General features: G+C 52.0%; 2 protein-coding genes across 4 annotated transcripts in view; both read right to left on the bottom strand.

Moving 5' to 3' along the window:
* The window catches only part of LOC147571154 (protein Shroom2-like), a 36,362-nt gene that overhangs the window by 13,303 nt on the left and 5,165 nt on the right, over positions 1–17,894 (bottom strand). For 2 of the 3 annotated variants that reach the window (XM_086696578.1, XM_086696579.1), the window contains exons 1-2: positions 4,921–5,157; positions 125–649 (exon numbers count right to left, since the gene is read on the bottom strand). In XM_086696578.1, the coding sequence (XP_086552704.1) occupies positions 125–649; positions 4,921–5,012 (617 nt within the window). In that variant the 5' untranslated portion in view covers positions 5,013–5,157. Of the gene's footprint in view, positions 1–124; positions 650–4,920; positions 5,158–17,894 lie in introns of those variants that run through there. The other variant, XM_086696580.1, reaches the window with a different exon arrangement.
* The window catches only part of LOC147571153 (protein Shroom2-like), a 44,339-nt gene continuing 31,664 nt past the window's right edge, over positions 5,220–17,894 (bottom strand). The window contains exon 3 of the mRNA XM_086696599.1: positions 5,220–5,498. Coding sequence (XP_086552725.1) covers positions 5,220–5,498 — 279 coding nt within the window. The remainder of the gene's footprint in view (positions 5,499–17,894) is intronic.

The raw sequence follows: 17,894 nt of genomic DNA, 5'->3' as shown, positions 1-17,894 counted from the left end.
CCCAGAAGCAATCATGAAAACAGACACACGGAGAAGCCACCTGCCCCCTGGAGCGAACCAGATGCTAAGAGGGAGAAGCACACCAAGTGGCCACACCGCGCACCTGAAGGCGGTGCTTACTCACTTCTCGTCCGTGGTCCCAGGAGAGGGGACTTTGGGGAGCAGCTTCCTCCGCTGCTGGGCTTCTTCCAGCAGGTGCTCGTCTTTGGGGAAGATCCCCTCCATCAGGTCCATGGTGGTTCTGATCTTCACGCTGGGGTCCAGGATGTCGGCCAGAGACTTCTCCTTGCCCACGATCTCCCGGGCCAGCTCTTCTGACTTCAGGTCTTCGGCTGTCCTCTCCTTGGTCTTCATGTAGCTGAACCCGGGCGGAGAGGCCCCGCTGTCCTTGGCAGTGGGCGCGGGGGCTTCGGGGTGCTGGGGCTGGGGCTCGGCGCCCTGGCGGCTGTACACGCAGAAGCGGGAGTAGAACTGCTCCGAGGTGCTGAGGGTCTTGATGTGGTCTTTCTCCAGCCCGCTGGGCAGTGTGGGCAGCTCGGTGGCGCGGGCCAGGCCCTGGCGGCTCTCCTTCTCAGGCCGGCTCTCCGAGTGCACAATCTTGATGGGCACCATCTTCACAGTGGTATTGTTGTCAATCACCCGCTCGATTCTGGAAAGAGAAGAGCCGTGTGCTGAAAACGCAAAGTGAGCCCTGCCGTCGACGCCTACCCAGGAGAGAAACCCGCTGGTCCCTCACCTGCTCTTCCGGCTGGGGAACCCAGGCTCAAAGACCTTTGGCCACTGAGCTGGAAGGAGCCTCTGTGATCGCAGACCCAGGACGGGGAATGGAGGTCGAGGAGGCCTGCGTTCCTGACTCTGAGCGTCTGGACACCTTTTCCATTTTCAAAATCACCCACACCCCTAGGGGAGCCGGGGGTGTATCCCTGGGCTTGCTGACTGAGAGGAGGGTGGTTTAACATGCGTTTTCATGTGGATAATAGTGCAAACATTAACAGGCCCTGCTCGGTGACATTCTCCTTTGTCGGGGAACCTGCAACAGGCTTCCTTTCACAGTCATCATTAAAGCCTTCCCTCGCTGCCTCTCAAAGCAGGGCCAGTACGTACCCACGGGTGCCTGCGTGGTTCTGGGGCCACCGGGAGACTTCTAGAAAGATTGCCTATGTTTTTTTTCTTTTAGTGTTTATTTTTGAAAAAGAAAGTGCAAGTGGGGTAGGGGCAGATGGGGGAGCAGAGGATCGTTTGAAGTTTAAGCAAAAAATCCCCGGACAACTGTTAAAGATTTAAAAGTAAGCTACCTAGGGGCACCTGGGTGGCTCAGTCGGCTGAGCGTCCGACTTCGGCTCAGGTCATGATCTCACGGCTCATGGGTTCGAGCCCCGTGTCGGGCTCTGTGCTGACAGCTCGGAGCCTGGAGCCTGCTTCCGATTCTGTGTCTCCCCCTCTCTCTGTCCCTTTCCCACTCACACTTTTCTTTCTCTCAAAAATGAACAAATGTTGGAAAAACAAATAAGTAAAAAAGTCAACTACCTAGTGTTAGCACACGAGTTGAAGCATTTGTTTTGGTAGGAATGCCCATTCTGAAATCCCTCAGAGGCTAGGAATGCTTGCTCTCCACTCTCCGCACTCCTGCTGGGGGCTCAGGGCCTGGCACACAGGGACGGCTCAACAGCGCGTGAAGGTGGGAGCCTGCCCTGCACCCCGGCTGGCACCCCAGCAGGCAGGAGCGCGTGCACACTCATGGTCAAGGGGTAGCTGGAAGGAGGGAGAGGCCGGACATGGAGGGAGATGAGGTGAGCAGCTCTGCTCAAGAGACCCAAGTCAGCAGAGAGCAGGGCAATTTCTTTTACATTTTTATTTATTTCTAAAATTATTTTTGTTAATGTTTATTTATCATTGAGAGAGACAGAGCATACATGGGGGAGGGGCAGAGACAGAGGGAGACACAGAATCGGAAGCAGGCTCCACGTTCTGAGCTGTCAGCACAGAGCCCGACGTGGGGCTCGAACTCAGGGACCGTGAGATCATGACCCGAGCTGAAGTTGCACGCTTAACTGACTGCCCCACCGAGGCACCCCTTTCTTTTAGATTTTTAAACGTTTATTCATTTTTGAGAGTGGGGGAGGGCAGAGAAAAGGGGATAGAGGATCGATCCAAGCAGGCTCCACGCCATCAATGCAGAGCCCGACGTGGGGCTCGAACTCACGCACTGTGAGACGCTTAGTTGGATGCTTAACTGACTGAACCACTCAGGCGCCCCAAGAACAGTATCTCTGAGCTGAGCCCAAATGATCGGCAGCTCAGGAAGCCCTGACACAGGGGGAACCTGACCCTTCCCCTGCTGACCCATCGGTAGCTGACCGTGGATACAGAGCAGGGCCAGGACCCCTCCCCAGCTTCTTGTTCAGCCTGCGGGTCACTGGGATCGCAGGCTCTCATACCAGGATTGACCGATGGGGCACACCGTGGGGACGGTGACTAATTCAGTGCACTGTAAGCGACTTTCTGGGTAGCAGCTCTTGGAGGTGGCACGGCCACCATGTGCCTCACTGAGCTTCCTGAGAACAAAGTGTCCACATGTGGGTCTGGGTATAGACACTGACCCGGATTCGGGCCCTCTGCGAGCACTCATACAGCAGGGGACATGGTGCACAGGCAACCTTTTCCGACCCAAAAGACACGATGGGTGGGAACACTAAAAACTGTGGGTACCCATCACCCCCCAGTATCTTCAATAGGCACTGTCCCTGTTTACTGAAATCCCTCTCAAGCTCCTGGAAAAGACAGAATGAGAAAATCAACACTGGCTTCAGGCAAGGAAAAAATGAAACCCACTCCCTACGTCCTGAGCTGACGCAGGTCACGAGCACTGTGGGAACACATGGCTGTTTCTCCGAGGAGCCCGCAGAGCTCAGACCAGCTCCCGAGAAGCGAGCGACCTGAGAGGCCTAGGCCAGCTCGCCTGGAACAGTGTCGTACACTTGGCCCGCCACACAGACCACGTTATTGCTTCTTCTTCCCTTCAGAACAGATAACGCTGCCTCCCACTGACAGGTTATCTCAGTGGTGCCCACAGTCTGCATGACACAGAGCACAGACGTGGCCCCCAGATGAAGCTGTGGTTACGAGGCCACACTTGCAGAGATGCAGGATGCTATCAGTGGTGTCCTCTCTGCCAAGTTATTTTCAAGGTGGAAAGAAAAGAACAGGGGCGCCTGGGTGGCTCAGTTGGTTAAACATCTGACTCTTTAAAAAAAAATTTTTTTAATGTTTATTTATTTTTGAGAGAGAGAGAGAGAGAGAGATACAGCGTGAGTGGGGGAGGGGCAGAGAGAGAGAGAGAGGGAGACACAGAATGTGAAACAGACTCCAGGCTCTGAGCTGTCAACACAGAGCCCGACGCGGGGCTCGAACCCACGAACCGTGAGATCATGACCTGAGCCGAAGTCGGACGCTCAACCGACTGAGCCCCCCAGGCGCCCCTTAACATCTGACTCTTGATTTCGGCTCAGGACATGATCTCTTGGGTCCGGAGTCTGAGCCCTGCGTTGGGCTCTGTGCTGAGAGCGTGGAGCCTGCTTTGGGATTGTCTCTCACTCTCTCCGCCCCTCCCGTGCTCATGCTCTTTCTCAAAATAAATCAATGAACTTAAAAAAAAGAGAACGGCTTGAGACTCTACAACAAAAAGGTCCAACAGAACTTTCTGGGATGATGGAAATAATTGTATGTGTGCCATTAACCACACGTGGTGCAGCTGATGCACAGAATTTATTTTGTTTTTCATTAACTTCCATTCCTACGGCCACATGTGACTGTGGCTACCGTATTCGACAGCACGGGACATCGGGGCCAGAGCATTCCCTGCTGCGGGGCTCACCTGTGCACCGCAGGATGCGAGGCGTCCCGGCCTCTGCCCGCTGGATGCCAGAAGCAACACTCGCTCTTCAGCTGTGACCCCCCCAAACCTCTCCAGACACAGCCAAATGCCCCCCCGGGGGCAAAGCCACCCTCCCCCAGATGGACAACCACGGCCCTAGCGAGCAAGATGAAAATTCTGCACTTCTGCCCTTTCCCAGTTCTTCAAAGGCACTCTGAGAGGACGGCAAAAGGAAACATGCAGTGTTCGGGACCGGTCGGTCCCTGCCTGACCATATTTATTATCAACGTCTCCACGGGCACGGCAGACAAGTCCACGTCGGAAATTCTAACAGCAGCGCCATGGAGTTGAACAGGTTTTTCCTCTGCCTTCATAACATGTGTATACCAGCTTTGCTTTTCACTTATGACACAGAAAGAAAATGTGTTGGGGCACCTGGGTGGCTCAGTCGGTGAAGCGTCCAACTCTTGATTTGGGCTCAGGTCTGATCTCACAGTTTGACCGTGTGAGGCCCTGCGTGAGCCCCGCATGAGCCCCGCATGAGTCCTGGCTGGGGCTCTGTGGTGACAGCGTGGAGCCTGCTTGCGATTCTATCTCCCCCTGTCTCTGTCTCTGCCCCTCCTCTGCTCACACTCTCTCTCAAAAATAGAAACATAAACCTACAAAACGTGTGGAAATACTGGACATTATGAAAAACACCGAAGTCTCCTGAAGGCGTCAGGCTTACTGCACACGGGACTCTCCAACCACACAAGTGCTCAGGGAAAGCACAGCCCTCACGGGCAGATGCCCGGAGGGAAGGCACACACCACTGCTGGGCCTGGACCACGGGGACAGAGGACAGTCCGCACCTGTGGCACATCCCCTTTGCTCCTGGAGAACAGGGCACCCCCGCCCCGACCCCAAGTTAAAAATCCACCTGACCCCTGGAGCTGTGGGTTGTCCCCCATGGGGTCCAGACACCGCCCCCACACCGCCCAGGAAAGACGCCCGGGAAACCTCCCGCGGGAGCCCAGGGAAGGGCAGGCGTGGGGCCAGGGCTGTACCTGGTGGAACTCTCGTCCTGGACCAGCAGGGGAGGTCTGTCCGTGAGCTTCTGCGGGGCGAACTGGGGCGAAGGGGAGCGAGAAGTCTCCATGGCGGCCGGGCGCGGGGCCCGCAGCGAGGAAGGAGCGGGGCTTGGCTCTCAGGCCCGGCCGGGTGCCCGTCTACATGCCGCCCCGCGCGCTCGCCGTCTTCGGGCCTTTGGCCGAGGGCCGGGCGGGGGGCGCACGCGTCCGTGGCCTCGGGGGACGGCAGGGGCCCGCTGGGGGTGCCGCCGGCCAGGCCCCCCAACTGCCCGGGCTCACGCTTGGGCGGCGGTGGCGGTGGCGGCCTCCGCGGGGCTGGCTGCTTGGGGACGGGCGCGGCGCTCAAGGGCCTGGGCTCCTGCCCGCGGGTGTGCGGGGCCGAGGGCGCGCCCTCCGAGGATCTGTAGTCTCGAGGGAGGGTCCCCGCTCGGCCGCGGGCCTCCGGGGGCACCTCCGGAGCCCCCCAGGCGGGAGACGGCTGACCGAGCTGGGCCGGCGTCCGGGAGTCCTGCTGTCCTGCCGCACCGCTTGCCGGCCGTCGGACATCTGCTTGTCTACAGGGAGAAAGCGTACAAGTGAGCGCACGATGCCAAGCCGCATCTCTCCAAACGGGACTAGATCCAGATATCGATGACCTTCTTAACTCATTTTCGGGAATGAAAGCCAGATACGTTTTCCCACACCTGTCCCCGCCGTTCGTGACGCGAGGTATCCAGTCCAAGCACACACAGGAGGCTGCATGTTGCTACCTCACGTAACAGGACGGGAAATATTAAAATGACACGCACACACTTAAGGTACAAACATGTACTTGCACACACAAGTTGCATTGTGGGGCAAGAAAATTCACACTTTAGTTATTTATAAAGGTTCAGACCTCTTAAAAATTTTTTTCAATGTTTATTTACTTTTGAGAGAGAGAGAGAGAGAGAGAGAGAGAGAGACAGAGAGACAGAGAGACAGAGAGAGACAGAGACAGAGAGCGTGTTGGGGAGGGGCAGAGAGAGAGAGAGAGAGAGAGAGAGAGAGAGAGAGAGAGACAGAGAGAGAGAATCCAAAGCAGGCTCCAGGCTCTGAGCTGTCAGCACAGAGACTGACGTGGGGCTTCAACTCGGGAACCACGAGATCACGACCTGAGCCCAAGTCAGATGCTTAACGGACTGAGCTACCCAGGAGTCCCCTTTACACATTTTTAAAAACAACACTGGTGAAAAATCTCATATGGCTATATTTAGAAATATTTATTTCTTGATGTAACAGTATTTAGGAAAATTGCCATTTACAAAAAGGCATAGAGCTTTCTAACATGAGCCTCAAATCAATTTATGAATAAAGCCTTTAAAATCAGTAGTATATTATTTTTTTCCTAAAGTTTTAAAAAGTTTTATTTATTTTGAGAGAGACAGAGGCAGCGTGAGTAGGGAAGGGGTAGAGAGAGAGGTAGACAGAGAGAATCCCCAGCAGGCTCCATGCTGCCTGCGTGGAGTGTGATGTGGGGCTTGAACTCACAAAGCCGTGAGATCATGACCCGAATCAAAAGGAAGAGTTGGACGCTTAACCGATGGAGCCACCCATGCACCCCAATCGGTCGTATATTATTAAAAAGGACAAAAACATGGGGCACCTGGGTGGCTCAGTTGGTTGACCGTCCCACCCTTGATCCCTCGATTTTGGCTCAGGTCGTGATCCCAGGGTCAAAGGATCGAGCCCCACGTTGGGCTCTGTGCTGAGTGTGGAGTCTGCTTAAGAGTCTCTCTCTCTCTCTCTCTCTCTCGCTCTCTCGCTCTCTCTCCCTCTGTCCCCTCCCCCACTCATGCGCTCTCTCTCTCTCTCTCAAATAAAATTTAAAACAAGAGACAAAAACAAAGACTTTGGGCGCTGCAGTGGCTCACTGATCGTTCCACACTGCTACCCGTTCCCAGCTCTACCTCCACATTCGATGCGCATACGCGTGTGCTCAGTACGCACAGATGCACACGCAGGAAGGTCTCCGCAAAACCCGGACGGAGGCACACGCTCCAAGCACGTTTCTCTGCGCTGCAAGCAGCGCTCACTCACGGGCTAAGCACTATCAACTCTGTGACAGAGCAGCCTGCCATGCCTTTTTCCGCACAGTTCCTTCCAACCTGACACAGTAAATAAAAGGAGCCTCTGAAGGACCGTCCCATTCAGGGAAGAGCAATTTGGCATTGAGGAGATCACCTCAGAGGTGTTAAAGCAAACTCTAACGAGGGCAGCACGGGGGGAACCAGAAGACAGAGCACCGGTGCCTGTAAGTGACGTCCCCTTCTAACAAGCTAGGTAAGGCTTTCCCCCTCATTCCATGACCCCCTTGGGGCCCAGGAGTGAGCCTGCCTCCTGGGATGTGATGCCCGGCCTGGGTATTATGGATGCCCCAACCCCAGCCAGGCTGCTGCACGACAAAGTCCAGTGCCCGGTGCGTGTCCCTCTGACCGTGTCCCTCGGGGAAAGGGCCCCTCCAGCTTCAGCGGATGCTCTGGAGTAGAACCCTGACCGTGCCCACGTCCCTCCCCTTCCTGTCGTCAGCCAGCTGGGGGCAGCTCCCCACCTTGTGCTGCCGTGAGCACAGCCACACACGGCTGGACCCGGCCGCACCTAGAAGCTGGAAGCCGTCCACATCTGGGAGAGGTCGGAAGAGCTCAAGTCCCACAGGGGCCCTGGGAGAGGGCAGGTGTGGTCTCTGCTTTCAAGACGCTGAAGACACGGCCTCGGCTTCGAAGATGCACGGTGACAAAACAGCCAAGCAGAAGAGTTTAAAATATTAACCCAGCTTCAGAAAGTTAGATATTTAAGAAAAAAATACATACTAGGTACACACTAAGAGAAACTAGAAATTTTCAAAATAACTTTTTAATAAAAAAAATTTTTTTAGATGTTTATTTTTGAGAGACAGAGAGTGAGCAGGGGAGGGGCAGAGAGGGAGGGAGACACAGAATCCGAAGCAGGTTCCAGGCTCTGAGGTCAGCACAGACCCGGACGCGGGGCTCCAACTCACAAACCATGAGATCATGATTTCAGCTGAAATCAGACGCTTAACTGACTGAGCCACCAAGGCACCTCGGAGCCCTTCCTTTTTAAATGTTGAAAAATTTTTCAAGGATAGGGGCTCCTGGGTGGCTCAGTTGGCTGAGTGTCCAACTTCAGCTCATGTCATGATCTCATGGCTCATGAGTTTGAGCCTGCATTGGGCTCTATGCTGACAGCTCAGAACCCGGAGCCTGTGTCTCCCGATTCTGTCTCCCTCTCTCTCTCTGCCCCTAACCCACTCGCATTCTCTGTCTCTCTCAAAAATAAACATTTAAAAAAATTTTTTTAAATTTTCAAGGATAAAGTTAATGGTGATAGAAAGATCCACAGACAGAGTAAGAAAATAAGAAGTCTTAAGGATTTGCCAGCAAAGGCACCTAACCATTTAGCTCCGAGGAATGCCTGGAACAGCGAGTCAAGCCATACAAAGGAACCCTTAAAAGGCAGCTGCATTCCAGAGTCCCAGCAATTGATATGCAGCTCAGGTCACTCACTGTCATGCAGAACATGCTAATGACACGTTATCAAGGAGAAGGCTGCTCCAGGAGGAGGCTCCCAGGACACCTGCAACCTCTGGGCAGGCGGGAGCCCAGCACCTGGGTCTGAGACAGGGCAGCAAAGCAAAACAAACCTCATCTGGATTTTCTCTCTGCCCCTCCCCTGCTGGTGTGCGCTCTCTCTCTCCTAAAATAAATAAATAGACTTTAAAATAAAAGCTGACGGGTGCCGGGGTAGCTTAGTCAAGTCAGCATCTGACTCTTGATTTCAGCTGAGTTCATGATCTCATGGTCGTGGGTTTGAGACCCAAGTCCGGCCCAGCACTGATAGCATGCAGTCTGCTTGGGATTCTCTCTCCCCCCAGCGCCTGGCTGTTTTCTCCTCTGCCTGCTGCCATGAAAGGTCCGAGGCAGGGCAACGAAGGAAAACAAACCTCTTCTGAAGAGGAACCCCCCCCCTGCCCCACCCCAAGGCCACATAAATGCTGCTCAGGACCCCAGACACCCTGTGATAGGGGCAGAAATGACCAGAAGTCCAAAAGGAGAAAGACTATATACAGACACATACATACACACACACCAAATGCCCAGGGAATCCCATCAACACTGGTATTATTCAAATCTACATTGTTGATTTGGGGATGCGGCCGGTCAGCCCCATGTCTAACTGTGCTTTCCAGATCCGAGAGGTGGCGGTTTTATTTCCAGGTTCTTTCTGCTAGTGATGAGCCCTGTTGTGGCCCTGGGTTCCTCTCTCTGAGCCACAGGTTTCTGCTCCGTCTCACACAGGCCCTCTGCTCCTGGTCACCCGTAGCCCAGGACTGGTCTCACTCTCCAATGCTTGCGTGGTTCACAGTCTCCACTCACCTCACTGGGCTATAAGCGCCTCCACGGAGGGCAGGAGACCAGGCTATCTTCTTGAAGCCTCACAAGCAAATATCGCATGCACCATGGCACACGGTCACCCAAACATCAACGTACAAATGCATCTGCTGCTATCAGTCACTGTGCACAATGGTAAGGAGCAAGGCTGTGTTGCTTTCCTTCCTCCCTTCCTCCCTCCCCTTTCTTTTATGTTTATTTTTTATTCTTGAGGGAGGGAGGGAGGGAGGGAGAGAGGGAGAGAGAGAGAGAGAGAGAGAGAGAGAGAGAGAGAGAGAGAGAGAACAAGTGGGGGAGGGGCAGAGAGGGAGACAGAGAATCCAAAGCAGGCTCCAGGCTCTGAACTGTCAGCGCAGAGCCGGATGTGGGGCTCGAACTCACAAACTGTGAGATCATGACATGGGCCGAAGTCGGACGCTTAACCGAATGAGCCACCCAGGTACCCCATTTCTTTTTTTTTTTTTTAAGTTTACTTATTTACTTTGAGAGAGAGAGAGAGAAAGAGAAAAGAGAAAGAGAGAAAGAGAGCAAGCTGGGGAGGGACAGAGAGAGGGACAGAGAATCCCAAGGAGGCTTCACACTGTCAGCTCGGTGCCTGACGCAGGGCTCGAACTCACAAACTGTGAGATCATGACCTGAGCCCAAGTCAAGAGTCGGATGCTTCACGGACTGAGTCACCCAGGCGCCCTGAGAGGCTGCATTTTCTGAGACACAGCCAGTCAGGTTCTCAGAGAAATAACTGCAGGTGAACATTCCCATCATAACTGAACATTTTTAGACTGCTCTGGAATCACTAATTAATTCAGCACTGCTTTGCAAGTTGGGTTAACCATTGTCTCCATCAAGGAAAAGAGAAACATTTCTAGCTCTCGGATGACTTACGTAACGCGTACCACAGGGTCCTCCTTTCCTAAGTACTTAGAGGGACAATGAGAGGAGAGGGACACACGGTCACTTCTGACTCGAACACTCATTTCTTGCTCACGGCTCTTCCTCCTGATGCACTTTAGTGTGTGAGGCCACGGTGAGGCTCTGGCCCACGTTTCATTTGGGGTTTCACTAGGCAGACGCTTCCCATCACAGCACCATTTACCAGCTGTGTGACATCGGCAAGCGACAGTGTGTCACCAAGCCTCATTTCCTCACCATGGGATACCGCGGGGGGTGGGGGGGGGGCGCCACGCGAGGCAGAGGCGGCAGAGCCCCCCGCGCGGCGGGATCCACGTGGCGGCCCCCACCAGCCACACGCTGCTCAGAGCCCCCAATGGGAGAGTGCCCCGTGTGGCGGAGCAGACCCGAACGCAGGTCTCCGTGGCAGCACCGCGTACCCCCCTGCCCACGCCACGCCGCGCCACAGCGCGGCACAGCCAGGCAGGGCTGCCCAGGCCTCCACCTGGGGAAGGGCATCCCCGTGGCAGCTGCTCCGGGGCGCTTACGGGTACCGCCACAATCCCGTGGGATGGAACTGCCCAAGTGAACGACGGGGAGAGACAGACAACACTCGGGTGTTTCCTCCTTTCATTTCAATATTACGAAAAATGCTAACTCCTACCGTTCACAAAGCCAGCCCGCCGCTGACGTCAGCCAGGGTGGCTGGCATACTGGAGATGGTTCAAGAGCAGTACTTGCGAGTGTATGTGGCAAAGCCAGGTCTGCACGGGACAAAATGACTCCACAGGCCAACCGGGTAGGACTCAGAAGTGCTGCCTTCCAGGCAGAGACAGGCTTCCCAGAAGCGGTGGAGGTCAACATACAGTTTTAGGCGGCACACATCCATTGCCTGTGGGTATGGAGGACGGCGATTTTGCGAAGGCTGGAACCGTTTATTGGAAATCACAGCTTCTCTCGCTGTATTTGCATGGAACACCACCAGGCAGGCTGTCTCAAGAACAACACTGCCACCGGACATTCAGACCAGCCAGGTGGCTGGAGAGACAAGGGACGCTCACGCCACAAGTACAAGTCTCCGGAACGAGTCCCTGGTGTCTCCGCTGATCTTTGTGTTCCCCAGGGAACTCCCAGCACACACACATGGCCGCAGTGAAGCACACGCAGGAAGGTCTTCTGTCTACACAGCACCCCCTCAGAGCCAAACAAGGTGGGAGAAGGTGACGATGATGGGCAAGGCATGGAAGTGAAAGAGGCAATCAACCGATTCACTGATGAACGGACGGAAACGACTAGAAATGTCTCCAACAGCATGAACACCCAGGGATAATGGCACCACCCACTCTTTCCTTGGAAATGCCAGACTACCACAGGATTTCCCAGATGGTGAGCCCCTGGAGGCTAAAGGCTGTCTGGCTGTCGTAGCCCAGTTTCCGAGTATGCAAACAACGTCTACCAAATGCGTGGACAGGTACACTAGTGATGAGGGAGAGAGCGGTTTCCATGAGTCCTGTCCCAATTCCGTGTCTCGCAGAATCACCTTCTGGGAGGGGAGGGGCGCTGAAATCGTTTTCAATCCAGTCATCTCTTTACTGCAACGTCTCCACTAAAGTTATTCCCTCTGCGTCAGACCCAAAGAGGCTCTCTCTTCTGTGATTCTAATGCCACACAGGGAAAGCAATCACTTTAGAAAATCAGATGAATGTTACTTCTTCATTATCTTAACAGATGGATAAGAAGACTTGCTCCCTTTGGGTTTTGTTTTTTGCTTGCAGGAATTTGGGTGGTAAATAGGAATGAAGCTGAATTGAGAGGGACTGGTAAGTCGTTTGTAGTTAAGTGGAGGAGAACAGATTAATAGAGAGATTCCACACACACAGAGGATCCAAATCAGAACGTACAAGCACAGATTTCTTGAAGGACTAGTGTCCAATCACAGAAAATACTTAGATTTAGAGACTGTAGTCTGTGACCGCCCCTCAAGCATCCAACTCTGTGTTCAGAACATGTGTTTTGAATCTATTCCAGGCCTCTTTCATTTCTGTGGCTAGAGAGACACTTGTTCCTGGTTCCAAGATGTGACACTTGGAAATTTTTGTTTGTTTTAATGTGTTTATTTCATTTATTTTTGAGAGAGAGAGAGAGCGCGAGAGGGCGCATGAGCGGGGGGAGCACAGAGAGGGGGACAGAGGATCTGAAGCAGGCTCTATGCTGACAGCAGACAGCCCGACATGGGGCTCAAACTCATGAACCGTGAGATCATGATCTGATGATCTGAGTCAAAGTCAGACAAACACCTAACCTACTCAGCCACCCAGGCACCCCTGAAAATTGATGAATTGTTTTGTTTTGATTGAACCAATGAGGATGGGTTCAAGCCCTGCATCAGGCTCTGTGCTGACGGCGTGGAGCCTGCTTGTTCTAACCACTTGATCTGAGTATTACAAACTATGCCTGAAGCTTTAATCCTTGGCTTGGCATGTCCCTTCGAAACCAGATGATCATCCTCTGAAGACACAGTGAGATTAAGTACCCCTTGGTACCAGCCTTGGAGGGATAAAGCCTTGATGTTTCATTCTCCACCAAGAAAGGCTTCTCAAACCCTGGGCCCAGGGGATTTGGGCCTTGCCTGTAGTTTGTCAAACCCTGCTCTAAAAGGCAAGGCAGATAGTAATTTCTAAACAATTTTAACTCCTTTTGATAAGTACTATGAAGCGAATGCCAAGGGAGAAAAGAGGAGAGACCTTAGAGAGAGGAGGGCCTGCTGAGTTCCTCTAAAGCTATGATTTTATAACTGCAATGCCTCCTTTTTAGCTATTAGTGGAAGCAATGGTCTCTTGTGAACATCCTGGGACGAACCATGGTGAATGTTGCAACCTGTCGCTGCAAATCATTAGAAGCAGTCAGAAGGAAAAATCAGGTTAGTATCGTATTACGGCAGACACTTCATTTACCTCAATAATAGTTTTGGGAACATCTAGGCTGCGTAAGTTTTTATTAGGTATGATCTGTTCTTGATAAAAACTTAAAAGCTGCAAACATTAGGGCACAGGGAACAAGTGATACATGAATTTGGGTTTACCCTACATCTTGTGCCCTACATGCACACGCTTTTCTCCTGAGCCACTTAAGTTTTTAAAAACACGTGTTTGTATTCCTAGAAATCTAGCTATGGATCTGGGAGGTCTTGACATTATAGAACATCTCCGCCTCTATTCCTCCCCACACCCCACCACAATTTTATCTTTTATTTTTATTTTGGGAGAGAGAGAGACAGAGAACACACACATGCATGCAAGAGGGGGAGGGGCAAAGGGAGGGAGGGAGAGAGAGAGAGAAAGAGAAGGAAGGAGGGGGAGAGAGAGAGAGACAGAAAGAGAGAGAGAGAGAGAGAGAGAGAGAGAGAGAGAGAGAGAGAATCTTAAGCAGGCTCCAAGTTCATTGCAGAGTCCGACTCAGAGCTCGATCCCATGACCACACCACAATCTTATCAAGGTATTGTTTACACACCATAAATTTCAAGCGAGTCGTGAATAGATTCACTCTCAAATTTGTTGAAATGGGCATTTCCCAATCATTTCAGTAGGGTTTGATTTGTAGGTGGTTTTTTTTCCCCCAAATGTTAATTTATTTTGAGAGAGAGAGAGAGAGAGAGAGCGAGCATAAATGGGGGAGGGACAGACAGAGAGGGGAAGAGAAGGAATCCCAAGCAGGCTCCACGCCGTCAGCACAGAGCCTGATGCAGGGCTTGAACCCATGAACCATGAGATCATGACCTGAGCTGAAATCAGGAGTCAGATATTTAACTGACTGAGCTACCCAGGCGCCCCTGACTTGTAGTTTTAAGGAGTTTTAATCTTCTACGTCTGCCTAAAGTTGGCTGTCCTTGCAGACAGACACACTACCTTACGGGGTTTTCAGTCAGGGCTGCAGTAAGTGCCTTAGAGCAAGAGGGAACTTTCTGGGGCAGTGCAGTTGTATTTTGACTTGATTGTGGTGGTGAATACACAACTCTATACATTTAACCAAACCTCCCATCCCAGGGATGCATGTTCCTGCAACATACATTTTGGCCAAAGGCCCTCCCCTGCCATTTATGCCTCGTGGTTTCCATATCTCCGCTTTGATCCACACTCTTCAGAATACGCCCCATAGACACCATTCCCATTTTCTTTAATATCCAACCTTTTCCATGAAGCGTTTCCAGGACCTGTTTTTGTTTTTGTTTTGTTTTGTTTTGAGAGAGACAGACAGACAGAACGTAAGCAAGGGAGGGGCAGAGAGGGAGACACAGAATCTGAAGCAGGCTCCAGGCTCTGAGCAGTCAGCATAGAGCCTGATGCGGGGCTCAAACTCACGAACTGCAAGATCATGACCTGAGCTGAAGTCATATGCCCAACTGAGGAGCCATCCAGGTGCCCCCATTTCCAGGACCTGTTGACAAACAAGCCTTTCTTCTGTTGAACCCCCATAAGGATTTAATCTTTACCTGTTTGTCCCCAAACTATACTCAATTTATCTGTATTATTTTCGGTGAATATCACTTCTCCTGGATACGGTGATAACACCCACTTCTGTCTGTAGGCTTAACGCAGTGCCCTGGCACAAGGCAGGCTTCAGCAAAGACTCAGTGAGGTAACAGGAAGAAAGGAGGGAGGGAGTAAGGGAGGAGAGGAAGCCAAGGCCGGCAGGCTGATTTTCTTGGGCCTTCTGACTACCTGACATCACAGTATTTATTTCTGTAACCCTCCAAAATTCATATGTTAAATTCTAACTCCCTCTCACCCAGGGGGTAGTGTTAGGGGGTGGGACGTGGGGGAGGTTATTAGGGCATAAAGATGGAGCCCTCAGCAGTGGGACAGTGCCCTTATAAAAGAGACACGAGGGGCACCTGGGTGGTTCAGTTGGCTGACTGTCTGACTTCGGCTCAGGTCATGATCTCAAGGTTCATGAGTTTGAGTCTTGCATCGGGCTCGCTGATGTCAGTACGGAGCCTGCTTCTGATCCTCTGTCTCCCCCTCACTTATGTGCGCTCTCTTTCTCTCTCTAAAAAGAAAAAAAAAGAGAGAGAGAGACACAGGAAAGCGCTTGTGGCCCCTCTCTCTGCCCTCCACCACGTAAGGACATGGCAAGAACAGAGCTGTCTGCAAACCAGGCAACGGGTCTCACCAGGAACCAAGTCAGCTGCACTTCAATCTTGGATTTCCAGCCTCTGGAACTGGTGAAAAGTAAATGTCTGTTGTTTAAGCACCTAGTCTACGGTAATCTGTTATGTTATTATCTTCCCTGACAAAGAGAAGATCCTTCAAGGGAGATTCTCTCTGTACCTGATTCCATTTTGCAGGCTTCCTGGCACCTCACCACATAAATACAGATCAGTAACCAGAAACATACCGATGCCACCCAAAGACCTGTCCACAGAGCCCGTGGTTCTGATCGAATACTAATTAAAACATAGGGGCACACACACACACACACACACACACACACACACACACACACACACACACGTATACCCAGTATGCTGGAGCAGTGAGGCCTGGGAGAAGATTCCACACCCTGACCTGGTCTTAAATGAGAGGCGGACGGCGTCAGCTCTACTGCGCAGCCGTGTCCTGACTCAGTCCTTGCAATTTCACATCACGTTGCATGAATGCTATAGAAACCAATGCCACTCACAGAAGCAGTTAGGTTTCCTTGCCCATTAAACACAATCTGAAGCCACTCAATTTTTCAACAAAGCGATGACCATAATAAAAATATTAACTGGGGACTGAGTAGCCCTTTACTCTTTCCAGTGTGTTTGTATCTATAGTTAAATGGCTTCTATGTATTTTACTTGGACGCACTTACACCCTGAGCAATCAAATGCTTTTGGGGCGGTGGGCCACAGCAAAACACACAACAGGAACATTGTAATGAACAGAAAAACATCCTGATGAGGGAGAACGAAAAGGAGAAAGGCACAGGCATGGAAAAGTGCTCAAGTGAGCAGACCCTGGCAGGTATGGGAGTCTGACAGATGTGCCTCAGATGGGCTCTGGTCAACCAGAGCAGGTGGCCGGAGGTGCTGGGGTACTGGGTAGGCGGGCACTTCTCGATTCTTCAGCACACACAGCCCTAACCCTAACATCCATTGGCAGAGGGCAAACATAACTGAGAAAATCCAGTACTTCTGCCTGGCCTGTGAGGACACTGCAGCCCCAGAGCCTAAGTGCCTTACTGATAACCTGAGCTAGGGTGTAGATATTCATCTGTGACTCCTTCTCTCTGTCTACAACATCACGTGAGACACTCCTCTGAAACCCCTATGTTCTTCTCTTCCTGACCAGTTTTATCTTCTTTGCAAAAACTCTGTAGAATGTTTCAGGTGGCAGTCTACAGCTCATAGGAAGGTCACAGGCCCAGAGCCCCCAGATGGTTATGCTTGTGACGTCACTAATGCAAAGGCCAGTACACAACTGCCAGGGGCCAGGAGCCAGCAGGATAGAAATGGACTGTGCAAAACCGCCAGGCAGGGGCAATGGCATGATTATTAAATACTTATACACAGAAAAGGACAAAACTAAGCATAACCAACCCTAAATGTTTGAAAAGCACACAACGCACTTCAGGGATCTATCTGCAACCTAAATAACAATGATCATGAAGAGAGAGGTCCCACCCCCAACAGGAAAGTGAACACAAGATATGAACAGTAATGAACCAAAGAAAAAATACAAATGGCTAGACAAGGCACAAACTCAACCTCGCTAGTTACTGGGCAAATGCAAGTTAAAAATGAAATTGCTCTTTTCCTGTCGAATCACAGAACTTTTTTTTTTTTTTTAAATTTTTTTTTCAACGTTTTTATTTATTTTTGGGACAGAGAGAGACAGAGCATGAACGGGGGAGGGGCAGAGAGAGAGGGAGACACAGAATTGGAAACAGGCTCCAGGCTCCGAGCCATCAGCCCAGAGCCTGACGCGGGGCTCGAACTCACGGAGCGCGAGATCGTGACCTGGCTGAAGTCGGACGCTTAACCGACTGCGCCACCCAGGCGCCCCTACAGAACTTTTAAAATGTCTGATGTGGGTGCCTGGGTGGCTCAGTCAGTTAAGCATTCGACTTCAGCTCAGGTCATGAACTCACGGTTCGTGGGTTCAAGGCCCGTGTCGGGCTCTGTGCTGACAGCTCAGACCTTGGAGCCTGCTTCAGATTTTGTGTCTCCCCCTTTCTCTCTGCCCCTCCCCTGCTCACACTCTGTCTCTCTTTCTCTCAAAAATAAACATTACAGGGGCGCCTGGGTGGCACAGTCGGTTAAGCGTCCGACTTCAACCAGGTCACGATCTCACGGTCCGCGAGTTCGAGCCCCGCGTCGGGCTCTGGGCTGATGGCTCGGAGCCTGGAGCCTGTTTCCGATTCTGTGTCTCCCTCTCTCTCTGCCCCTCCCCCGTTCATGCTCTGTCTCTCTCTGTCCCCAAAATAAATAAACGTTCAAAAAAAAATTTAAAAATAAACATTACAATTTTTTTTTTTTTAATTTATAGTTGGGGCACTGGGTGGCTTAGTTGGTTGAGTGTCCAACTTCAGCTCAGCTCATGATCTCAGGGTTCGTGAGTTCGAGCCCCACATTGGGCTCGTTGCTGTCAGTGC

Source organism: Puma concolor, unplaced genomic scaffold, assembly GCF_028749965.1.
Source record: "Puma concolor isolate L17-30 unplaced genomic scaffold, mPumCon1.1.hap2 unalloc_scaffold_5, whole genome shotgun sequence".
Lineage (NCBI taxonomy): Eukaryota > Metazoa > Chordata > Mammalia > Carnivora > Felidae > Puma > Puma concolor.
This window is presented reverse-complemented; position numbering and strand designations above follow the sequence as displayed.